The 27,100-nt window shown below is 36.2% G+C and overlaps 1 protein-coding gene across 1 annotated transcript in view; it reads left to right on the top strand.

Annotated features, from left to right (window-relative positions):
• fstl4 (follistatin-like 4) overlaps nucleotides 1–27,100 on the top strand; it is a 196,154-nt gene that overhangs the window by 148,647 nt on the left and 20,407 nt on the right. The window contains exons 7-9 of the mRNA XM_051878653.1: nucleotides 15,598–15,764; nucleotides 20,174–20,294; nucleotides 22,675–22,836. Coding sequence (XP_051734613.1) covers nucleotides 15,598–15,764; nucleotides 20,174–20,294; nucleotides 22,675–22,836 — 450 coding nt within the window. The remainder of the gene's footprint in view (nucleotides 1–15,597; nucleotides 15,765–20,173; nucleotides 20,295–22,674; nucleotides 22,837–27,100) is intronic.

Consider the following 27,100-nt stretch of genomic DNA (forward strand, 5'->3'; position numbering starts at 1 on the left):
AGCTGTGAATCTAAATACAAACTGCCAACGGCTCTATAATAGCTTGTCAGCACTTCTGATTGTGTTTGACAGGAGAGCGGTGAGACGTCAACATCACTTTCATTGCCGTCATATTACCCTCCTCCACACGACCGCTCAGAAATCTCTCATGTTGTTTTGACTGCGTTTTGACTCAAATCATATTTTCACAATATCAAATCAGTTTGCTTCACATTTCATTATCATTTATTTCACTTTATAATTGCACTGTGCTGTTTTCACCTCGGGACTAACTACTGGAGAATCTTATTAGAACATTTTTCTTTCTTTAGGGTCCAGATTTTACATTAGAAATCAAGTAGGGACCCAAAACAGTACCAAACACGTAATTAATGTATTTAATGTTGTCGTATTGTCTAGAGATTAATAGTCTTATTCATCAAGGACACATTAAATTGATCAGAAGTGACATTTATATTGTTACAAAAGATTCTATTTTAAATAAATGCTGTTCTTTTGAACATCAAAGAATCATGAAAAACTAAATGTATCAGTTTCACACTAAAAAAAAAAAAAAAAAAAGCAGTGCAACTGTTTTCAACACTGATAATAATCATAAATGTTTCTTGAGCAGCAAATCATCATATCAGAATGATTTCTGAAGGATCATGTGACACTGAAGACTGGAGTAATGATGCTGGAAATTCAGTTTGATCACAGAAATAAATTACACTTTAAGATATTTTACATTGTAATATTATTTCATAATATTACAGTTTTTATTCATGAAAGAGACATACTTCAAAAACATTAAAAAACTTATCATTCCCAAACTTGTGAACAGTAGTGTACATTTTTACATTACTTTTATTTTATTTTTGTATTTATTTAAATGACCTGCATGTAATTACACTGAAAGAAGTGAAACGACCATGATTTTAGGTGATTTTTGTTTATATTGGTCTTATTGAAAATCCTGGTTTCCGGTTTAAACCTGTTTTGTCTAAAAGCAAATAACACTCCCTCCTGAAAATAAATAAATAAACAGTTTTGTATTATAATAGTATTGTTGTTTTTTTTGTTTTTTTCCAAGTACATAACTGTCAGGTGTATGTTCTGTTTTATGTACTTTTTTTTTATTGTACGTTTACATGACAACAATGTACTAAAAACAGAAAAGCTTTTCCTTTGCGTTTTTCGTGTACAAGACAACGTTGTCAAAAAAAATTCCCATTCACACGGATCTGGGAAAACGGCAAAAAAAACACTATATTCTGCTGCCAGGCCAGCAGATGGCGATGTCACTTTATAAAGAAACACTAATTGCCTATAGACTGAACTCATTTTTGTAGTTTACACGGAGACGATAACGGTATTGTTTTTCAAAAACTTGCACTTCGAAACCCATTTTAAAAAGTTTGCAAAACACAGTAACTCTGCAACAAATGGAGTAAAACATGAACATGAATTTCATATTTACTCAGTATTTGGTGCATCTCTCCTCTGCTTTACATTAGCACTGAAGCTACATGAAGCTGATGATCTGAGATGATCCAGAAGAACATCTGACCAGCCTCATGTTACATTATAATATTTTTACATTTTTCAGAATCCTAAAATTTTCAATATTCTCATCATCATCAGACTCTGCACTAAAAAAAAAAGGAAAAATAACTGGTTTTATTCAAGTCAAAAATATTAACATAAATTTAGCTCCCCACTGTAAATATTGAAATGATGTGGTTTTACCTGCTGATTTTTGTGCATGACCAGCATCACTGATAATTGTTTTCAAGTGGACGTCATGCAGCGGATCTGGACCTGTATCAATTAACGCAGTGTTTGGTCTAGAAGCAACAAAAAGCAATCTCCTCCGTTTCAGTGTATCCAGCTCTGTCATTACGTCTGAGGCCAGCACTAAGCCGGGCGGAGGAAAGGATTTCTGCTGTCATATTGCAACAAAATGGTTTGTAGGCCTTATATTTGATCAGAGAAGAGGAAACTCCTAAAGCAAGGTTAGATTGACCTTTTCTCTTGATATTGCGCTTTTCAAAAACTGATTTACTGTAGAAAACACATCGCTGGTTTTCTGTTGGTGCCTTTGCAGGAGAATGCGGCGGGTGCTGTTGAAGGAGAATCTCTAATCTAATGTGTCTGTTTCACCAGTACAATCTGCTGCGTTCAGACCTTCTTACATGCGTCGTCTAAATACTGTAGTTCAGGACACACAGATACAATCCCTGAACAATCACATTAGTGTGTTCATAAACATGAGTGGAAGCTCCCGCCATCTGTACGAGTCACCTGACTGCTGTGGAGCTATCGTGAGTGATGACACCTGCCACACGGCCCCTCCCACCCGAGCCTGACACGACATGATACCTGCGACTCCGCCGTTCCCTGACGCACGCTGGTGCTAATGTGTGTGATGTTCAGTGTCAGACGGGTCACACGCAAGACTAAAAGTGTATATGCAACCCAGACTCATTATAAAATCATGCCTCTACACATATTTTTGCAAAACTCCAAAAACATACCAATAGTGTTGTAACGATACTGGAATTTTCAACTTTGATACCTTGAAAAATATTGATTTTCGATAACCACGGGGAAAACTGCCATATATACCGCCATACAGATATTTTTATTATTATCTCATAATTTGTTTGATAATTCTGTTGCAATAGCTTACGCACAGCACATAGAGGCTTTATTTGAACTAAATATACAAAAAAAGACATAAAAAGTTAGTAATAAAATATGAACAAATAAATAAATTGCAAATGATAGCACAAATAAATACAATAGAATAAAGAGACAAATGAAACAAACATGGCTTTAAGTTTTTCAGGTGGGTCTGACAGTAGTGTTCAGGTAAAAAAAAAAATAATACAGAAATGAAAGTAATCAAATGTAAAATTACACTAGATGGTTTTCATTGTAAAAAATTAAATACAGATTTATGTTTACAATTAAAGTTACAAAAGTTATTCAGTCAAGAGCAGTGGGTGATTTTCTCAGCAGGTTTATTAGGCTGCTGTCACTTTAAGAGTTGATGCACGGATCCAATATACTGTTACACAACATGCGTTTTTAACTATTTACATTCCAAAACTGACTGTGTTTACCTGAATACTCGGCAAGATGGACATTTTGACATAATTTTGTATGTATTTGACCGTTTAATCGCAGTAAGCCACTCAGTTTGGTACTCGTGAGCTGTTTGAGAGGCGGCTTTATGTGAAAGCCACTTATATAGATCAGTAGTGCATGTGCTTTTGGTGTGAGTGTGAAACCTGCGGGAATGACTAAAATTATGCGCAATACCCACACCCCCATGCCGAAATTCAGACCCTGTAACACCAATTCAACTGGAGTGAATGAGATGAGTGGGTAAGATGAGGCGGGTGTGTGTCAATTCACCGTTAGAGAGAAGAGAAAGCGAGAATGCGCAGCTGGTATCGGTGTATTGATACTGCAGAAAAGGGGAAATGCTGAAATGAACACTAGAGGCAGTAAAACAACAACAACTTTTATTCCTTTTCACACAAAGTATAATTACAGAGGAAGACTTTAGATTAATAAAGACTTATTTCCACATGGTTCTTTGCACAACACTGTTATGAGCTCAGAACACTTTTACCATAGTGCATGATTTGTAAACTAATACATGTTGACGCTTGAGTCACATTACCAGCTCCATATGTGTGACAGTAAACTTGCTCAGTAGCTCACCTGGTACAGCACTGCACTTGTATTTCAATTCAGTCATGATACGTGGAACAATCAATGTTATAAAACACTGTCAGATTCACGTTAATCTGTTTTGGTTAAAACTGAACACGCTTTTAGCACCACTCTCTGGACATTTCATGAAAGTGTCACAAAACCTTTTCAGAAATGTTACCACAGGTACGTTTTTCCAGTGATCCTGGGTTGCAGCAATGGATACATCTGAATTAACTGTTTTTATTCAAGTCAGATATATTATTTAACACCACTGAACTAAGCTACATACATCCATTAATACCAAACAAAATGGCTCTTTAAGGTAACAATTGCAGATTTCTCTCATCATGCACTAGTTTTTCTTGAGTACAAAAATTAAGCAGTTGAATTGGTCTTTTAACTTAAAATGTCTTTTTTTAAGAGGTGGAGAAATTACAAAGTAAAAATGACAAATGAAACAGGATGCATTGCAAACAAGCATTATAATTAAATGTGAATACAGCACACAATGAGATAAGTGACCCATTCATTATGAAGTATATATTTTTTTTATGCTTGAGCACTAAAACTCTTTTTGATGTTGTTGTTGTTGTTGTTGGTAATGAAAGTCTTTATTACACCTACAGCAGTTTATTAGAGCAGGAAATGAAAGAATCAGTTTGTGGTCATTCGACGCTGGTCCGTTTAAGCATTTTGTGCCGGTAAACATCATTTCTGCTTAGTGTCAGACCAAGAGTGTTTACAATAAAATAATCAATGGTAATTTTCCAGGAGTCTGTTTTCATTTGTTTGAAAAGATAATGGAATATGGAGAGTGTAATAGGCCTACACTGCTATTAGAAACTGTGGAAGAATGAGCTGTAGCAGGTCGTCAAGTCAAATCAGATTTATTTGTATAGCTCTTTTCACAATACACACAGATAACAGAAACACATTACAATACACATTACAGAAAGTTTAACTGTTATGTCTATAGTGCCTTAGTGCTTTACTATAGAGCAAGTTTTAGTGCTGGGTGATAAGATGATACGAGTGATCCTGCGGATTTTCATCTAGATGTAATGTATTTATAGTAGTGCTGGGCAACGATTAAAATATTTAATCGTGATTAATCGCATGATTTTTCTGCGATTAATCTCATTATGCGCAAAATTCAATAATGAGTTCAAAAGTTATGTATTGCACACTTTTATTATAAAAGTACTGCTATATGAACAAAGGTGCAATAACATTTGGTTTGCAAACATAAATATGGTGCTTTTTTATAGCAGTATTCCCTTTACATAGTAGCAGTTAAAATATTTCTTGTAAATCTCAACTTAAACATTCATGTAATCAAATTAAATATAAAACCAAAGCTATTTGCCACTGCCAGGGCATTAACGTTTTGTCTAGTTTGTTATAGGAAAACAAGTTATGCTCAGAGTCCAGAGCTTCGATCATAACATTATAACAGGCACCTTCCAAACAACAGCAAGTTAACATTTATAAACGAAAGCACCGTAATCAAGCGTTCTTCCCCATATAAGACACTTTAAGTGGCTTAAGAAAGAGATACTGAAGCACCAAATTCAGTACACACCTTATTAATAAAACACAGAATACCTTGTACAGACAAGCATATATTAACTCAAAACGCGCAAAGTTTCACATCGAATGTTTCCTCATTATAAAGAAAATGCTTAATATAGTGCATTAAGACAGTAGACTAACATTAAAGGTATTAATAACACATACTTTGTACAGACTAGCAGATTAAATCAGGTTAAGAACACAACACGAGAAGTTAGGCATTTTTTTTCCATAGAAAATCATTATAAAACGCTGACATGCGATATAGTTAAAAAAAAATGTAGTCCTAAACTGAGTTTTAATATCACCGACTTACTGCATTAAGCCACGTTTAGTGTTTTCTTTTATAATAGGCTCTATGGGAGGACAACGCTTAGCCTATTATGTACAGACTAGAGCCTAGAAGATGAACGCGACGCGCAAAGTTTCGCGTTCAGGGCATTTCCTCCCTTATAGCGCATGTTAAAAAGAAAACACTTAACGCTCTCATTGGTTGAGACGCTTGATGATGCCAATCCAAAGCCAGTATTGATCAACATCCCACCCCTCCTGTGACCCACTGTTTGTCTGTAAGCAACGGACTTTCAAAATAATAATTAGAAAAAACTGTGTTAATGCACATTAAAATAATTTTCGGCGTTAATCAATTAATGCGTTAATGCGATAATAAAGCATTAACTTGCCCAGCCCTAATTTATAGTGATGTCTAGAATATATATCAGTGCTGCAGTGACTCTGACACATGACTGAGAGATCAAGACAATTAAGAGATTTAAATGTCGGTGGGTTTCATTCTATTAAGAGACTTAAAATATCGGTCGGTTTTGTTCCATTAAGAGACTTAAAATATTGGTTGGTTTCGTTTCGTTAAGAGATTTAAATATCGGTCAGTTTTGTTTTGTTAAGAGATTTAAATATCGGTTGATTTTGTTTCGTTAAGAGATTTAAATATCGGTCGGTTATGTTCTATTAAGAGATTTAAATATTGATTGGTTTTGTTTAGTTAAAAAATGTAAATATTGGTTGGTTTTGTTTCGTTAAGAGATTTAAATATCAGTAGTTTTTTTTTGTTAAGAGATTTAAATATCAGTAGTTTTTTTTTTTTTATTAAGAGATTTAAATATCGGTTGGTTTTGTTTCGTTAAGAGATTTAAATATCGGTCGGTTTTGTTTCGTTAAGAGATTTAAATGTCGGTTGGTTTTGTTTCGTTAAGAGATTTAAATATCGGACGGTTTTGTTTCGTTAAGAGATTTAAATGTCGGTCGGTTTTGTTCTTTTAAGATATTTAAATATCAGTAGTTTTTGTTTTTTTATTAAGAGATTTAAATATCAGTCAGTTTTGTTTCGTTAAGAGATTTAAATGTCGGTCTGATTTGTTCCATTAATCAGAGTAAGCCAGAGTAAACAATTCTCAAAAAACATCAATGAAGATACGATTGGTTGTCTTTAGTGTCTTCAGTGAGTCTGATGTGAGTTTAACATTTTCAAATTTTTATTGACAGTAATTTAATCTACAATGTTGAGAAATATAGGCCCGGTTTGACAGAGAGGACTTAGACTAAACTATGATTAGGCATTAGTTAAATTAAGGCCTAGCCTCTCTGAATTCGGACAGCATTACTATAATGTGATGGCCTTCTTTACTGTGGTTAAGAAATGTTATATATTGTGGTAAACATTTTGGTAAAGTTCAACTTCTGGGAAATGTAAAAGTGCCATCTAGGAGACAACAACATTACTGTGCTAGTGATCAGAGTAAAGTTATTTACACTGGTATTGGTATTGAAGGATTTGTGGTGAGGACTGTTCACCTGAGAACTGAGAAGGAAGAAGAAGAGTCTAGTCTTGTCCACTACAGCTGCCTGAAACTTTTATGAAATGATTGGAACACATTATTGTTCACAACATTCATCCAAGCATTGATTTATTGGATGCCACATTTGCCTGATGAATATATTTATATTACATTGTTCAATTATTTGTTGTATAGTCATAAAAATTACAATTCTGAGTTCCAAAGAAAATGGAAGACTGCACGAACATTCCGACGAGCCTTCAGATTTGAGTGGTTAGGTTTGGGTTATAGTGGTCATTGTTTCCTCTGACTTCAGACAATTAGGTTTTTTTTGTTTGTTTGTTTTTTTACCAGAATGCTCCACAAAAAATGATGATCCAAAAGCATGTCCAACTGGGCAAAATCACACTCACCGTTTACAGGTTTAAAAAGTTTTCCAAACCCATCCTGGTTGAGTAAACAGCCGCGGGCAGGTAATTAATCACAGCGCGTGCCCTTCACGTCCCGCTGCGGTCTTAAGGGAGCAGGTGACATGCGGTGCTAAGCAGCATTCTCTCATTTCAAAGAAGTGTTTGTTCTAGCCACTACAGGTCCATCATGCATTGGATGGCAGCTTTGATGTTTGGGATTGTAAATTGTCTGAAAGTCTTGGTTTATGTTGACGCATCTTTCTGTTGTGTGAAGTCAGCGGTGTGACTATGAATGTTTCGTTCATCAGTAAAACATCAGCAGGTCACTGATATTGATTCAGTGGGGAGCCAATAACATTTCATAACCTTTTCAGTAATTTCTGATAAATGATTTTTAATAAGCAGATTGATTTGCTAATTAATATCTTGGCCTATTTGTGAAGCAGTTTGACCAATACATTGAAAAAGAATCGACTCTAAAAATGATTCTCTGATGAACCAACATTATTATGGCTTTTAATTTTTAACTTTACTTATTACACAGCTGTCTGAAAAGCTTGATTTTGATTGCTGAATTCATTTATAGTGTTTGAATATATTGTGCATATATATGTACACACTATAGATTCACAAATGTATATGTTTCCATAACTTTTCCAGGCTTGGACAACAACAGTTTAAAAATCTCTGATATCGTCATGTTTTTAATGAGCGTGGGATCCCTTTTATGAGTCCCATCGTTCTTCAGTCAGTTTTGTGTGTCTCGAGGCATGAAATACTGAAGCTGAATGTTGTAGCTGGATGAGGAGCGACACAGTTCCCTTATCAGTCCTCACCTGCTGCACTCGTATATGAGAAGAGAGGATAAAAAGCATTTCAGGGCATCCAGCTTAACACATTTATTTATATTCTATTTTTTTTTTTTTTTTTTTCACTGCAGTCTCCAAGAACACACTTGCTTTGTTGCTAGTGTCAAGTCATTTTTATTTCATAGAATGGAAATGAATTTGCTTCATAATTGAGGATGGCCCTTCGGGGCAGGATGGTGGAAGGAATGTCAGCATTCCTTAAATCCAGAGCGCTGCAGACCCTTCCCAATCATGTGGGCTCATTTTTACACCCGTGCATCATGAAAGTGAATCTAATCATTAGTGTGATATTCTCCTCCCACCATCTAAGAGCTTTTCTTCAGAGGAGACAATAGCATAAAATGTATAAAACTGAGTCATAGTCTTGATAAGTAAGACGTAATATAAATTAGTGATTTGCATTGATATTATTTTGTCTTGTAGTTTAATGCTTCTGGTAACAAAAATATTCCATTACAATTTAGAGAGAGAGAAAACAGAGTAGCTATGAGACAAACTGCGGCATATTACAATATTCATACATATAATATACGTATTATATATTTTATTGTTGATATTATATATCTTGTCATGTATTTTAAGTTCTCTTTCATCCAGCTCTTTATGTCTCTGGCCACTTCTTGGTTCTTCTGAACCATGTTTTGCTTTTCTTTCATTAACTGGAGACAATTATGGAAGCTTGTTTTCACCACAGAATAAAAAAATAAAAATAAAAAAGGTAATCTTGCATATTGCGTTGCAATTGTGAGTTATAAAGTCAATTGTGAGTTATAATGTCATTTGTGAGTTATATAGTCAATTGTGGGTTATATGGTCAATTGTGAGTTATATGGTCAATTGTGGGTTATATGGTCAATTGTGAGATATAAAGTCAATTGTGAGTTATAAAAGTCAATTGTGAGTTATATAGTCAATTGTGAGATATAAAGTCATTTGTGAGTTATATAGTCAATTGTGAGTTATATAGTCAATTGTGAGTTATAAAAGTCAATTGTGAGTTATATAGTCAATTGTGAGATATAAAGTCATTTGTGAGTTATAAAAGTCAATTGTGAGTTATATAGTCAATTGTGAGTTATAAAGTCATTTGTGAGTTATAAAAGTCAATTGTGAGTTTATAGTCAATTGTGAGTTATAAGGTCATTTGTGAGTTATATAGTCAATTGTGAGTTATATAGTCAATTGTAAGTTATAAGGTCAATTGTGAGTTATATGGTCAATTGTGAGTTATAAATGTCAATTGTGAGATATAAAGTCATTTGTGAGTTTTAAAGTAATTTGTGAGTTTTAAAGTCAGTTGTGAGTTATAAAGTCAATTGTGAGTTATATAGTCAATTGTGTTATAGTTGTGAGTTTTAAAGTCAATTGTGAGTTTTAAAGTCAGTTGTGAGTTATATAGTCAATTGTGAGTTAGTCAATTGTGAGTTATAAAGTCAATTGTGAGTTATAAAGTCAATTGTGTTATATAGTCAATTGTGAGTTATAAAGTGAATTGTTAGTTATATAGTCAATTGTGAGTTATATAATCAACTGTGACGACGCGTTTTAACGGTCATCAATATCGTAAATCCTGCAACATTTTTTTCTATTTTCATTTTTTTTTAAACGTATGTACATTCATGAGAATATATTTAGTATTTTATTACCTTTGCATCAAATTACAAAAACCTAGTTACCGCTGCTGTGAGGGTGTTTCTGTTACAGCAGCTATGGGAGTGACAGTAAAAATGACATCTTTCTCTCTTCTGACTGCCGTTATCAATCGCTCTCTATTTTTTTTCCTATTTATGAAAGTGAAAACACTATTGTGGAGTTTTTCTTTTGCTATTTGAGCAAATGGAAACCATAAAAAATATATTTAATGTATTCTCTCATTCACTGCTATAGAATTTTACCCAACTATGACGACTTCCGCTTCTGAGAAACCCGGAAATGTGAAAAGGGTCTATTGTGAGAAAAAGTAAGAATTGCGAGCCGAGTTTTTTTCTGAGTGAGGTTATTTTTCACAATTTGTTCTTTATAATTGTGCAATTGTGAGTTTATATCTTACTAATAAAATTGATTAATAAAAGAGACACAAAATTACCAATGGTATGAATGAAACTGTTTTAAATATGAACAGTTTAGTGTCATCATGCAAAGATATTTGACTGTCCAGTGCTGCAATTGACCAATCACAATCAAGTAATGTAGTCATGTAGTCAAATGTTTAAATGTGACTTATTTCTGTTGTATCAAAAAGGTGTGTGTGTGTGTGTGTGTGTGTGTGTGTGTGTGTGTTTGTACTGCACATGCCTCAGCATGTTTCATATGTTCATTTCCTCGTATGTTTTAATCTACACATCTAACTATATAAAGAAATAAGAGCAGTTGAGTGTGAAAGAAGTTGTGTGTGTGTGTGTGTGTGTTGTCAGCCCTGCAATTATGCTGTTTGCACTCTTTAGAGTGTTTGCAGCCAGCAGGTGTTGTGCTTTATGGGGGTGTTGGTGTTAAATTTTTAATCTTATTTTAGGCACACTGAAACTCCTTTAATAAATCCACATGCCACAAGAGTGTGAGAGATCTGACAGCTCTTGTGTGTCACATGAGACCTGATATAAACGCTCAATAAATGTACGACCGGTAATAACTTCACACACAACACACACGCTAAAGCCATGGCAGGTCTGTGCATGCAAAACTCAATCCTTTCAGTAATGAAACACGTTTAGATTGTTAAATGAGCTGTTCTAGGCGTGTTTTAAACAGCAACATTACACACTAAAGAAAGCTGAATACGTTATAAAGCATTTTAGGAACCCTTTTAAACACAGAAAACAGTTTTGGATTCCCGACCTCAGTCATTGCATCTTATACACGCAGCTGTGGACGGCATATCGGCGTTATCAACTGAGAATCCCAGAAACTGAGCCGTTATCTCACTGTAGAGAGCTGATGATAGAAGTTAATTTGTGTTCTTCTACTATAATGTCATATATAAAGACACTCATGCTGTTGATGCATCTTTCCTCTCTGACTGAGGAGGCACTTCACTCATGCCCTGCAGGAAGCTTTCATTTAGGTAGGGAAATGAGTGGCCTTGCCTTTGGCTGGTGCCGGCAATAACACCTAGCTTTGATGGATCAATAGTTTGCAAATCCAGAGAAAGTCAATTACTTGTGAGGAGGAGCTATTTTTGGGCGAGAGGGGAACACAAAGAGCCATTGCAGAGATAATGTCATGTCAGCCCTATCCAGCGGGAAGGCCACCATGGGCAATGGATATGTCATGCGTCTGTCTGCATGTCTGCCGCAGAGACTAGTGTGTGTGTGAGTGAGAGAGAGAGACTGTGGTAAACAATCTTAAACCATGCCTCTTCTGCTGGGGAAAACTCAACATGGTGCCAGGAAAATGGAAAGTATTTTTATTGCTGGAGGCTAAAAATGAGAAGCAAAGAGAAGAGGCATCTGCTAAATCATGAAAGCGAGATGCTAGGTTTTGTATTTGCTGTAAAATGTGAAGCTGTTTTTGGGTTCAGGGTTTGAGGGCTGAGGCATTCGCTTTCAGACTCCTGTGAGAAGAACTCTTGCGCAGTTGTCTTTGCTTTCATAAAACTTCCTCCTCCGGCTTGCTATTCTAAGGCCACATACTCACTAGTTTAAACCGTTTGGTGTAAGTTATATTCGACAAAAAAAAGAAATATCATCACCTGGGGGATTCAATAATGAGGTGCTGCTGTTAGTTTGTGTCTCATGACCGGGGCCTAAAACTAACTTTTTGCCACAAATGCCAATGGCCCGCCAAGTAAAAACTATTTTTTTACCAGTCGTGAAACAAAAACAAGTGAGATACAAGTGAAAATTCACAATCCTCTATTCAACTACTAGCTTAACTGATATAATTTTAATAGCCTACATTTTTAAATACAACTAAAAAATATATAATAAATATAATACAACAAAGATACAAATGATATATGCAAATAAACAGTGCTTTTCAGGAACGGAAATTTAATAAAGTAGGCTAATCAAATAAATAACACTGCATATGCAATTCATATGCTTTTTAAAGTTCAAGAGCAGCGAGTGATTTTTTTTAAATTTTTTGTCCTTTGTTGTTTGGTTAACGTTAAAAATGCAGACAGCAGCAGGTTTATTAGGATGTTGTCACTTTAAGAGCGAATGCGGCAAGATTGTTAGGATGCTGTCACTTTAAGAGCGAACGCAGCAGGATTATTAGGATGCTGTCACTTTAAGAGCGAATGTGGCAAGATTGTTAGGATGCTGTCACTTTAAGAGTGAACACAGCAGGATTATTAGGATGCTGTCACTTTAAGAGCGAATGCAGCAAGATTGTTAGGATGCTGTCACTTTAAGAGCGAACGCAGCAGGATTATTAGGATGCTGTCACTTTAAGAGCGAATGTGGCAAGATTGTTAGGATGCTGTCACTTTAAGAGTGAACGCAGCAGGATTATTAGGATGCTGTCACTTTAAGAGTGAACGCAGCAGGATTATTAGGATGCTGTCACTTTAAGAGCGAATGTGGCAAGATTGTTAGAATGCTGTCACTTTAAGAGTGAACGCAGCAGGATTATTAGGATGCTGTCACTTTAAGAGCGAACGCAGCAGGATTATTAGGATGCGGTCACTTTAAGAGCGAACGCAGCAGGATTATTAGGATGCTGTCACTTTAAGAGCGAATGTGGCAAGATTGTTAGGATGCTGTCACTTTAAGAGCCAACGCAGCAGGATTATTAGGATGCTGTCACTTTAAGAGCGAATGCAGCAGGATTGTTAGGATTAGGATACTCGCTGAGATGGCATTTTTTACATAATTTAGTGTTCATTTGTCCGTTCAAGCACAGGAAGGCATGAAAGACAACTCAACTTAGTATTTGCGCGCTGTCTGAGACACGGCATTCCGGACGCGTGATTCGGATGGTTTGGATGTTGAACTTCCCACATAGCACGCCCTTTCGCGTGTTCTAGCGCTTGAATATTTACATTACAAAGGCTTAAATTTTCATGATGATGCAGCACTGACCCGTCAACTGTACAGAGCATCGTTCACATTTGTTAACGTTCATGTTTTCATAACATTGCATTGTTAGAATAGAAATGTTACCGGCCAACTGGCGAGGAACAATGGTTCACATAACCGCCAACAACGATTTTTACTTGCATTTGGCACTTTCCGATTGTTAATTTTAGGCCCTGCTCATACTACTCACTATAATGTTGCACCACTTTTTAATGCACAAAAACATATTTGTCTTATTCTCTAGCCACCCACAATCCCATTTAACCAGGCAGTATCTGCTCTGGTTTCGCACTGGTCACACTAAAACACGCCGCTTTTCTGTGTTAATTATGATTATTATATATTGAGCCTTTTCCACAAAAATCAGTATGAGAAACAGAAAGTCAACAGAATTTAGTGTCAAAGACATTTAGTGTCATACACAATTGTGGACATTTTCTAGCGATCCTAGCAGCAGTAATTCATCAAAGATGATGAAATTATATGGGGAAAATGCAAATAAACAATTATACTTTGGACCAACTTTAAAAAAATAATAATAATAATAAAACAGTTTGGTTTCATATTAATCAAAAATATTTATTTTCCCGAAGCTTATTTATTGTAAAGACTATATATTTCATATCATCACTTACGTGTTTATGCGTTGTGTTCCTGCCATATCTGCAAATAAACCTACCTGTTTGAGTTTTACCTCACTTCTGGTCATTGCATCCAAGTTTGAGTGTGACAAATATGTTTTCCTTAGACATAAGCCAAAATGTTACTTAATGTAGATCAATATAATAATTTGTTGGCTTTTTACAACTTAATTGCACCATAAACAAAAGCTAAAAAGTTAATTAACTATATTATGAGTACCTTAAGTAGAATTTCCAAAACCACTTACTATAAATAAAGACAAGGATATTCTCTTCTAAAGACCCATCATTTTCATTTAGACCCACAAAAAATGCACTTTAAATGACACGGTCAGTGATGGAGAAGAGCGTTCTGACAGGGAACCTCTCCAGTGTTGTGGAGCAAACACTCACAGAGCCAGTTCAGCGGTCTGGATCACGCAGTGGATCACAGCTCATTGTTAGTGAAGCGAATGCTGCATTATCTGCAGTGGAGGACCTGACGTGTCCGAAGGCTGTTCAGCACAGCCATCTGATGGGCCGTTCCTCCCTCTTGCACCTGCTGCTCTCTCAGATATGATGGCTGCAGTTTGACAGGCAGGTGCAGGATCTCCTCTTCCCTCTAACCAGAGCAAATCAATGTGTTCAGCTCCGCAGTGCTCTCGCCACATCACCCATATGAGCTCTTTTCATTTGAATTAAACCCACCTGCAACTGTCAGGAAATCATACAGAGCGTCCACTGCATTCAAATCATCTGCTGAAGCACTCGAGCATCAACACGCTCTGTTTAGACTGCTGTCAGCGCACTAACACTAGCTGTGATATGACTGATCTGAAAACCAGACTGCAATTGACCCAAGGTCAGCCGGAGACATTTGCTTTGTCTGAGCCGTTCTTGTTTGCACACAACTGTTCATCAAATGTTTTTGGGTTCAACTGACTCATATTTTAAAAGTATCATCCACAAATTATCATTGAAGAAAATATTTTGTCACCATTTTAAAGTGGCATTTCCTTTCTGAAGAGCATAAGTTTGAATCTTAAATCATTGCCATGTCTCTAACATCAACTAACTGAATTTCACAAATTTTATTTATATTCCTGATATTTCTGAATTTTTATTATATATATTGATTGCTGGAATTTATATACCTATGAAATGTATATACATTAAATTGCTGGACAAGATGTTAAAAAGTACATTTAAAAAAAAATGCATGTCATGTTTAATTGTCTTTTTAAAATAAGCATAATGTTTTCTAATTTTATAATAATTAATAATAATAATAAATAAAAAAAAAAATTATTTTATTTTATTTTATAATTTTGTTTTATTATTTTTAATTATTATTTTATTTCATTTTATTATTATTTTAAGTCATAAAGCTATACATTATGTGTTCTGCACAGCAAAAAAATACTATTTAAATAATTTTTTTCATTTATTTATTTTTTCGTATGTGGAGTGTTATTTGCTTTTAGTCAAACTAAACAACGGGAAACCATCATTTTTGTTTTGACCAATTTAAAAATGCAATTTAAACAAATGTTTCACTTTTTTCATGGTAATAATCGTAATAATGTTGTTTTGTCTTGCAGAGGTGGTTCAGCTCAGTCTAGCTGATGATAAGCGTCTGAGCGTCACAACAGTGACCGTTGGCCTAAGCGCCGTGCTGTCCTGTGCCATTGAGGGCACTCTGAGACCACCCATCATCTGGAAGAGAAACGGCATCATCCTCAACTTCCTGGATCTAGAGGATATCAATGTGAGTACTCTGATATCAAACTGTTGAACATCATTATTGTCCAAGAAAGAAAAAAAATGCATTAAGAACTCTTCTGTGACAACAAGCCCCATCAGCGTTGTGTGTTGTCACATTAAATGGGTGACATCACAATTGGAACATTCCAATAAATATCATATTATAGGCTATTTAAAGATAAATTTAAAGAGTCAACAATAGGCTATATGCACGGTTACTTCCTGGTTGTCGTTAAGCCAGCTCGGGCATTTCCGGTGAACACACAAAACCATCAATGGTTGACTTTTTAATGTTGTATACATATTTTAATGCAGTTATCACATTTACCTAATTTGCCAATAAACCAGTTTTATTGATTGCAATAAAGACGAAGCTATTGGGACCGTTTAAAAATGCTGTGTCTGAAATTAGACACGCACACGCATTTTTTTTCCCCCAGCACTTCAAATGTTATTTTTAATGTAATGACCACAAACATTATTTGTTCATCCTTCTGAGATTGTCCCCATTGTAAAACCAAACGTTTCAAAATGTAAGAAATTCAACATTTGATAGAAAACACTTTTAAAAATAAAAAAGACAATAATTACCACTTTAACCAGCAGGTGGCGGCAAAGTAGCATTTATTTGCACATATATCAGCCATTTCCTCTAATCGTTTTACACTTAGTTTTTGACTAAATATTAAACATTATAAAATAACTAGGTTTAAAAATACATTTTTTCAGTGTGAAGTATGAAGTTCTCACAAAATCTCATGAAAAACAATAACTTTTCTTGTGATTCATGACAGAAAGCGAGCACTGTGCTTTCCCTTTGTAATGACAGCAGCTGTCAGTCAGTGCAGCGCAAGATCAATGATTTCAGCACACTTGTGAAAACTCACATTTTATTCAATTAATCTAACTAAAGTGCACAATAAATATTTAATTTTTTGATTCTTTTTTCACATGAAAGTGTGAAAACTGATGGTCGAATTGAATTTAGCAGAGGAGGAACAATGAGCTACATCTTTATTTATTTATTTTTTATGCTGTCTTACGCTTGAATAACTAAATTAATGCTATGCCTGACTATTTGAGTGACTATATTTTGATTATAAACTAACTATTAAACTACTGATGCTCAACGCACCAGCAAATGACATCTCACCGGAAGTTTTCAAGCTGGCTTATATTATTGTGGAAGTTCTAAAGAACGCTCCGTGCATATAGCCTATTATGAACTAAATATGCAGAATGTAAACATTGTTTTGGCCATCAATAATTGTAATTAATTAATGGTATAAAACAACATTTAAAAGCTGAGAGCTGACTACGTTCACATGTGCACCAATAAATGATGTTTTATTAACAACGTTTTGGAGGAGCATGTTCAGACAATTAACCTAATTAACGCAGAAGGAGCTTATTCAGTTAATCAACTCAATTAGCAGCAGGAGGTATTTATACAGCAGACTTACCTCTGTTCAATGACAGTTTTCCAGCATCCCTCCACCACCCCGTCTCCTCACTTATAACTATTTCTATCCCAACCTGGGATGGGGGAGTACTCTGTTCTTGTGTTTTTCTAGTTGTTGTGTTTTTCATTAAGAATAATAACGAACCCACCATTCAAGCAATTGCCGCCCCCGAATTGGTGCTAATTTGAAAGCAAAAGTAAAAAGCGCACAGTCGCACAGGCATTCATAGCGGTGTCACATAAGGGTGAGTAAATGATGACAGAATTAAAATTTTTGGGTGAACTATTCCTTTAATGGTTTTTTATTAATATGGAAAAATGAGAAATATATTATTTAATAAAATGATACTCTAAATAAGAAACTAAAACTGCCTGTAGGTGGTCTTAATGAGTAAGTCATAGAGTCATTCATTCATTTGATTCGTTCAAACGGCTGATTCATTCAAGAATGAAGTAAGTCTTTATAAATGGGTCATTGAATCATTGATTCACCCAATTGATTCACTCAAAACGTGGATTCATTGAGAAATTAAACATCGCTGTGTTGCTCGGAGATGCACAACACTTCTGCTCTGGCTTTATAGGTAATATTTTCGTTGGCAAAATTGAGCAAAAGCAGACACTATTGTGTCTAAAATATAACAATATTAACTTATTTATTGAACTGTTGCATAAAATCAGTATCACATTTGCACTTGTGTGATATTGTGCTCGTTACTCGTGTGATATTACTTAACTATACCACAATATAAATATAAGACAAAAACTCATACAGGGGCATATTTACCCTGATATCTTGAATTTTGGGTCATTCTAACTGCATTTTATCGGCTTCATCGCGCAGTGAATTGTTGCCCTGCTTCATGTTCGTCACCAATCAACTTTATAAAATGTAAGATGACCTACGTAAGTCTGGGACGGGTGCGTTAAATGCATTAATAATTTTACCACGTTATTTTTTCCCATAGCTAATTAATTAAATTAAATCATTAAATCGTCAGCCCTAAAATAAATACATGATTGCATCTTGCACCAGGAAACTCAGAGGTTGAAGCGTCAGCATGTGTAATTGTGTTTTGATCGTGAGGTCTTTGGCATTGTTTGGGTCTGATTCTCCGGATGGCTAATTTATACCTTCCCAGGGGAAAAGATGAGTATATTCTACATGATTTCTCACTGTTGACTGATCTTTAACTGTTGCCTGTTTATAGCTGTGTAGTAATGAGAGTTTCAGGGTGCACATAGGATCATTTACAGGTGCTTTCAGTATTTGTTGGTTTCTGTTGCACTGGTCAGTATGGCAGTTCATGCCGTGAATCATTGATTTCAATGGTGTGTGAAAGAGTTTTAACTGTTTTAACACAGCATTACATTTGATGCAGTGAAGATGTTTTCAGGCGAGGCTGTGTGATGTAAAACTCAGCAAAGGAAGACTCTTACAACACAACAGTGACCCAGGAGTAAATGAACTGCTGAGGGTTCAAAGAGAAGAAGCTCTAAATTTTAGAAAGGCCAAGCCAGTGTCCTGACCTCAATCCAGCTGCAGTCTGTTGTGTGATCTGGAGCGAGGAGGAGCTGGCAAATACACCTCAGCGGCTCCTGAAGCATTCAGTGGAGGAAATTGCCAATAAAACGCTCTCACTAGCTACTGTTGTGATGAACTTTTTTGATTTTGTAAACGATCTGTGTGTTGATTGATAAATAAAATGTGTGTGTACCGGTATTCAGTGTGTTATGGGGACCAAATGTCCCCACAAGGAAGCTTGTTTCTGCCATGAAATAAAAAATAAAAAAGGGAATTATGACTTTTTATCTCACAATTCTTACTTTTTTTCCTCAGAATTGTGTGATATAAAGTCACATTTGCCAGTAAAGTCAGAATTGATTTTTTTCTCAGAATTGCGAGTTTATATTGTATTGATCGATAATGTATTATAACATGTTACCATGTTTTATTACCAAAAAAAAACGTGATGTCTAATGCTTTATTAGTTTAAACAGTATTAAACACCTCCTTCAGTTCACATCTATATCTCTTTAGAGATAAATTGGCACAGTTATGTGACGAACGCTCATCTCTGATTCAAGGTTGCCATTTCTAAAACTAATGGCAGCCAAATTTCCCATGCGTTTTTGTGTTTTCCGATTATTTTAATTAGGGGGTTATTAACTGTATAGTTTTGGTGCTGTTCTTTGGGTTAAACCTCATCACAAGGCATTATCTGACAATTGATTTTGAAATTTGAATGACAAACTCTTAATTACATTTCATCAGAAAGTGGCAGCCAATACAGCTCCAGTGATGAAAACCACTATTATGCAGCATAATATCGGCCTTACGGCAGAGGTGAAGTATTATCAGTCACATAATCTTTATTTAATAAAAAAAGTAATTAGTTTTTGTCATTGGGTTTCCGCAGCATCCGTGTCCTTGGAAGAGAGTCAGTTCTGCCCTCTTCATCCTAAAACTTCAGCACTTGGAGGCAAAGTCGTGTTTTTCCAGAAGCTGATCATCCATCTCGCTGGATTAGTGACGACCTCCTAAACAAACAAATGGCTGTTTTGTTCCCTGAACGGCAGTCAAGCCCTTTTCAGTGCGCCCTATAAAGCTGCAGGTGTGTTAGGGTTTAAGAGCGAGCTTCCGTGTCCTTAAATCATTTACCCTCGGCAAACTCATATAACTACAAAACAGTTTAATGTTTTAATCCCCCTTGAGTCGGCCTAAAGCCCCAGATGAGGGGATGCATCCTCACAAAACCACAACCGGCTTCATTAATCATGCTAATGCTGGCTATATTTTTAACCCTTACCATTTATCAGCCTGAGAGAGCATGACAGTGAGGAACAAACCCCTACTCCCGCTCGCTCATGGGACACTGCTGATGCATAGTCTATTCATCCCATGACTTCCTGCTGTTTTATTCTTCGTCTCTTTCTTCCCGTTCAATTAGGACTTTGGCGATGACGGCTCGCTCTACATTACTAAGGTGACTACGATTCACATGGGGAACTACAGCTGTAACGCATACGGCTATGAGGAGCTGTCCCAAACCCACGTGCTCCAGGTGAATGGTTAGTAGTAGAATCTTTCATATCTCACCTTTGATTTTCATGAACTCTGTTGTAATATCTGTAACAGTTGTGAAATGGATGACTAAAGTTGTGTACCTTTTTTTACGGTGTCCATGTAACATGTCATTATGATAAATTACTGTAGTAATTACGAAAACAATCTAAAGGTTAAATGTGGCAGTGATATAATGTACATTGTATTAAGGATACATCCGCATCTATCCAGATACATTTGAAAACACATCCCATTTTTCATTATGTTTACATCTCATTAGAAGAAACTCCAGGACCTGAAATAAGTTTGTCAGACAAAGCAGACATTCAACATGTACAGTGTTTGGGGCACCAGGAAAAGGGTTGAAAAACACAAGGGACTGCAGAACTAAAATTTTATGGCAGTAGAGAAACCATGTATAGTAGTGGCCAAAAGTGATATCCGGCCTAGGAAAACCTCTACTGACAAAACAAGCACTCCAACAATCACGCCTATTGTGCCCATTAATTGAAAATTCTTCCAGTATTTTTCTCTTGCAAATATATTACAACAGATCTAAACTGGATTGTTATCTTTGTTTCAATACAGCTAAAATATATATAGCTAAAACGGTCTGGAGTCACTTTGTATTCAGACCCACTGTCTTAAACCATCATCGCTGCATGAATGCTTCTGGAGTTTTAAATCTAAACTTTCCTGCTTCACATCATATCTGGATAACAGCTCGTAAGTGGCTCTCTCCTCACCCTGTGCCGTAACCAGCGGTGTACCACAGGGTTCAGTCCTGGGTCCGCTGCTCTTCTCCATCCAAACCAGTTCTTTATCACCCTCTATTGAAATATTTTTAAAAGTTTGTTACAGATTTTGTATTGTATTTGATAATAACACACTGAAACATGCCAAATTGTGCGGACGTAATTTTTGGCCAGGCTGTCATACAAAGAAATTATGAACACAGATTATGCTGTAGTCATTGTGCCTTTTCTTGTGAGCTTTTTGTTAAATAAAACCTGTAGCTGTAGTTTGCATTTTTGGCCAAATAATTTTGTCAGATAAATACCTCAACCAAGTTTAGTGTTTTCTTCTTCCCTTATATTTAAAATATTTAAAAATATATATATAAAATATTGCTGAATGCGCCATTTTGTCCGACAAAGGTGTACAGTAATGCATAAGAAATCGCTATATAAATGCTTCATTCATTCATTCATTCATTCAAAGCAGACAGGAGAGAGTACATTATGGTACTGACATCTTTCCGCGGTTGAAACAACATTCCTTGTAATGTTCATGTTTATTTGGCGCTATAGTAGGAAGAGATGATTGGTTCAAATGCTGCTTGAACTGAGGAGCTACATGCCACAATAAAGAGTCATAAAGTGTTTGAATTTCTTTAAAAAATTATACAACTTGAAATATGAGTCTTTGTTTATATTAAAAGTAACCTGCTCTGTCTTGTCTGTCAGCACGTTGTCAGTGTCCGCTTTGCTCTGAATGTATTTTTCACTGCGTGAGAACATGATGTGTGGCATGAGAGCGGCATAGCTTGTCGGACGTAGCAACAGTAACTAAAGGAGGTGGGTCTTCACGAAGGGTCAATTGGCTGAACAATTTAAGGGAACTGGTTTGGATGGAGAAGAGCAGCGGACCCAGGACTGAACCCTGTTGTACACCGCTGGTTACGGCTGGTTATCCAGATATGATGTGAATCAGGAAAGTTTAGATTGAAAACTCCAGAAGCATTCATGCAGCGATGATGGCTACAGGCAGAGATGGGGAAACTAGCACAGTTTTGCAAAGAAACCCTGCTTTAGTTACAGCAAGGAAAGAAGGTTTAAGGCAGTGGGTCTGAATACAAAGTGACTCCAGACTGTTTTAGCAATGTATATTCGCTACTAAACAAAAAAAAAAGGAATTTGTTGGGTTTCAAACCTTTTGAAATTGTGTTGCTAAAGAAAATAGTTTTCATCTATGGGTTGTTCAAACCTTCGATTACAAGGCATCATTCTTTATCGAGGGAGATGAAGGAATATAAACAAACACTGCATTGAAACAAAGATAACAATCCAGTTTAGATTTATTGTAAAATATTTGCGAGAAAAAAACAATGGAAGAATTTTCAATTAACGGGCACAATAAGCATGATTGTTAGAGCGCTTGTTTTGTCAGTAGACTCGCTCTAATTGAAGAGAGATACAGCTGCATGAAGAGCCTTGAGTGGGACGTGTGTTTGCTGCTCAATCCCTCCACCTCGTCTCTCATTCGTTTCATTAAATGACCATTTCTGACTAACACAAAGGGGGAATCCAAAATAAAGCAATTGTTCTGGAACAGAATGACTTTCTGTGTTGTTCACAGCCTCTTTCTGTCTCTTTGTCCTTCTAGTGCCTCCAGTAATCCTGGTCTATCCGGAGACTCAGGCCCAGGAACCCGGTGTTGCTGCCAGCTTGCACTGCCATGCAGATGGTATTCCAAACCCCAAACTCACCTGGCTGAAGAACGGCCTGGACCTGCAGCCACACGGATCCAAGCAGATTTCACTTCTCGGTACGATCCTCAGCCCTTCCTATTGGGAATCAGATAAAGACGGACAGTAGATAAACAGACAGATGTGTAATGGGCAGATCACGTAACGAAGCGTATGAAAAACATCCTCCATACGCAGCAGTGGATTGCAGCTGTCATTTAAGTCGTTGCTCAAGCGCTCCGCTGGCAAGCCCTCAGTGCTGTGGGAGTGAGTTTGCAGCTCCCTGCAAGGACGATGATGATGATAATAAAAACAGTCCATGAAATGACGATAGCGGGCCCAGGCAAATGGGCTGTTTTGGAGAGACCTGTCGTTTCCAGCAGGAGTGCGGTGCAGTATTGTTTACAGCGTAGCCCCTTATTAGATAGCACTTTATTGGTTGAGTGCGGTCCATTACACCCTGTAATAGGCTGTTATTTAGATCAGATATTTGTGCTGTTAAGTTCTGTGTGAAAAGACGAGACCTTCAAGGTCTCATTTATTTGTTTCAGCTTCATCGTTCTGGTTATTTATTCGTTCTTGTGAGGTTTAAAATAACACAGAATGTTAAGTGGTGAAAAGAGGTAGTGGCGTATTTCAGAGATGTTTCAAAATGAAGATTTGTGTCTCTCTGGCCATTCATTATCCTCTTGTGTTGTGGGTATGTCTGTATTTCTGTCTGCTTTCATTTCCCTCTGCTTTCATGCACATATTAATATTTTATAACCGCTCTTTTCAAGCTCTTCTGTTTCTGTTTGTGTCTACAGAAATATTTACAGCATCAAGATAAAAGATGATTTCATCACAAAGTCTGAAAAATTCACTTTCACAAGATGACAAATAACAGGCCTTGCTCAGTGCGGAGACACAATGTGTCATTTTGTGTCGACTGATTTTTTTTTTGTTTATTGCTATATGGAAAGATGGATAGACTTGTAAGCGGACTGATGGCGACGTAAAACAGAGTCTTGATTTATACTCGTAGATAAAGCGAGGTAAACAATCACAAAACACAGTTTCCATCAGGGTTTCCCACTTGGGGTTCGGACTCGATGAGAAGCTAATAATTATTAAATCATTAAAATATCAAATGAAATAAATAATTTAGAAATGAAGACAATCAAAATAAAACACTTGAACACTAAATAATGATTAAATATTTATTTGTTTACCTTCATGTCACGTGACCATTAACTGGCATCAGATAACCATGAACACGCAAATGTGTTGATACTTATTGGAATATTAACTTAAAATCTCTGGGGTAATTCAAATAAATATTTTAGATCAAATGGGTTCGGCTGACAAAAAAAATTGGGAATCGCTGGTTTAAATGAATTGGGGGATTTTTAGGTAAATAAAAATAATATTGCTTTGGTGTGTTAATAAACTCCCATGTTAATTTCTTTAACAAAAACTGACGAAAAATGTTCATCAATTACCTTTTTTTTTTTTTTTTTTTTTTTTTCATGACAAAGACGAAACACTGGCAAAGTGACATAGAAAAAAATATGAATGTAATTTGGAATTAGAAATTGCACCATTTTAGATTGAGAGAAGTTTCTTGTTTTACCAATTTTCATAATGTAGAGTGTGTGTTCATTTATATTATAAATAGTCTTTAATAAATAAGGAAACTAGATGAGGTAAAGTATGAATCAACATATTCATGGTTTGTGCTTATAGGTGAAAGTGCACAAAAAAAAAAAAAAAAATCAACTGATAACAATCATTGCAATTATAATTTTGAGTAAAATATTCATGATTATCAATTTAACCATTATGCAGCCTGATGAAAATGAGTTTATTTACTAAAACTAGACTAAAATGCCCAGACGTTTGGTCGATTAAAACTTGACTAAACTAAACATGATAACTTAAAAGTGCATTTCACACAGGACTAAGACTTAATTACAAAAATAGCTGATGAAATTACTACTACTCCTATGAAAAATACTCTCACTGGCTGAATTTATCTACAGCAGTGGACACATATATCTTCACTGCCATTTCCACAAGTTCTCAAATGATATATTGCATTTAATAGCATTCTGTGGTGGAAATAACATTTTAAACGTTCACTCAAAATGATCAACTCCTTTGTCTTGCTTAGGCTAACTTCACAACTAACATTTTACAATCCAAAACACCGAATCTCACTTTTGTACATAATAAATGAAGAGATATTCACCTTGATTTTTCTTGGTTTTCATCACAGATCACTCATATTTCATGCTCCTCTCTGACACTGTCTCTTTAAAGGCTGTTTGTTCTTGAAGGTTTTGTTTTAAATCATTTAAATCATAAATCATTTTTATCAGCATCAATATGTGGGGTTGAACTGTATATGAATATACTGTACGAGAGAAAGTGTATGTCCTGTATATCAGGACCTGGAAATGGTGGCAATTTCTTTTTTCCACTTTTTTGTCTTCTCAGGTTTATTTTAAATGCAGTGTGACAAATTAATATTTTAAAGGTTTTGAATTAATATGAGCTCACAAATACTGCATGCATAATAATTCTATGAGAATTATTAGCAAAAGGCTCATTATCATTTCATGTCTATAATCCACTTGCAGTACATGAATGTACCTGATATGGAAATATGAAGTCAAGCTGCAAAGAAAGTACAAAGCAGTATAAAAGAGTAAGAACTTTTGGCCAGCAGTGAGAAGCTCTTGTTTGAGTTGAGTCTGTATTTAGAGGATAGATAGAATGAGATCAATAGAAGGACAGGAAAGTAGAGTGCTAGAGATGAGAGAATGAAGGTGAAGTGAATAGAGAGAGAGAGAGAACTCCCCTGCATGTGTGTGATCTTTGACGCGGCACATGAAAGCTCTCGCGTGACACAGACAGCGTTCAGAGATGCTTGTGTTGTGATCAAGACAGCATCGGAGGCGAGCGAAGCATCTGAGAACTCGCTGAACTTCGAGAGCAGCCGTCCTGAGACGTCACACACACAACACAACTTTGATTTGGAGAGTGTGTTTATCCGTAATGCAGCATAATTATCTTCATGCTCATTATTACTCCAATGCTGATCCTTTTGGTGACCGAATCCCAGAATCTCTGATTCTCGTTCTAAACGCCAGTCAGTTCTCAGACACAACAATCCTATAGCCGACTCTCACTTATCATTAAATGATGGAGAAATGTTGTCAGAGACCCTTTTAATGACTGAAGAATTATTTATTCATGAAATCCATTTGGTAATGAAAGTAAAGTCATTTGCAGTATTTTTATGGCTGAATTTAATTAGCATCAAAGCTCAATAAGAATAAAAGTGAAACACCATCAAAGTAACATCATGAAGTGTGTGTGTGTGTGTGTGTGTGTGAGAAAGATTTTGGTGATTTTTGAAGGCAACCAGTTTTCTCTGAGTTTTATTAAAGTTTATTTGTATCGATAATTATCATCCTGCATCACACATCATTCTCATCTGTTTGACTCACCTATACAGCTCACTGTGACAGAACGTGAGGCCCTTAAAACGAGTAACAAAAAACAGATAAAGGGTAAATATGGATATACCTGCTGTTTGCCTGTTTCTCCTCGAGCAGGGAGATCGCTCCCTCGAGGATCACACAAGGGACTTCTTAGATCTGGCGTGCCTCACCCACTATCTCTGCTACACTAAGTCTCTACTGGTTCAGCCCAGTTTCAAGTCATCTTCATCATCGCTGGTTAAGCCCAGTTCCAATTCATCTTTGTCATTACTGGTAAAGTAAGTAAGTAAGTAAACTTTATTTGTATAAAGCACAGTTCCACGTCATCTTCATCTTTGCTGGTTAAGCCCAGTTCAAAGTCATCTTTGTTGCCGCTGGTTCATCTCAGCCTCAAGTCGTTTTCATCTCTGCCGGTTCAGCCCGTCACCAAGACTTTGTGTCCAGCATCAAGTTTTCAATGTCCAGAACCAAGTTAACCTCATCGCCATTGGCTCTGACCAGCTCCATATCTCTTTCGTTGTGGATGGTCCTGCCCAAATCTCCCTCTCCTGCCTCCTCTGTCAAAAGCCATCCAGTTCCTCTGCCTCATCTCCACTGTCTCCCTTCAGCCCCTCGACTCCTCCAATGGTTCCGGCCAGCTTCCCAGTCATCAGCTCCACCTTGGCCCGTGGATCCCTCAACTCAAACTCAAGCCTCCAAGCCCTGGACTCCACCTCGGCCCTCCAACCCATCAGCTCCACTATGGTCTGTCATCCCTCGGGCTCCTGACACAGGATCTCCTCACAAGAATTTTTTTGTTTTTGTTTTTTGCTTAACTGCTTAAATGGCTTGTTTGGTCACTTTTAGAGAGATATAA

The sequence above is a fragment of the Ctenopharyngodon idella genome, chromosome 21, assembly GCF_019924925.1.
Source record: "Ctenopharyngodon idella isolate HZGC_01 chromosome 21, HZGC01, whole genome shotgun sequence".
NCBI lineage: Eukaryota > Metazoa > Chordata > Actinopteri > Cypriniformes > Xenocyprididae > Ctenopharyngodon > Ctenopharyngodon idella.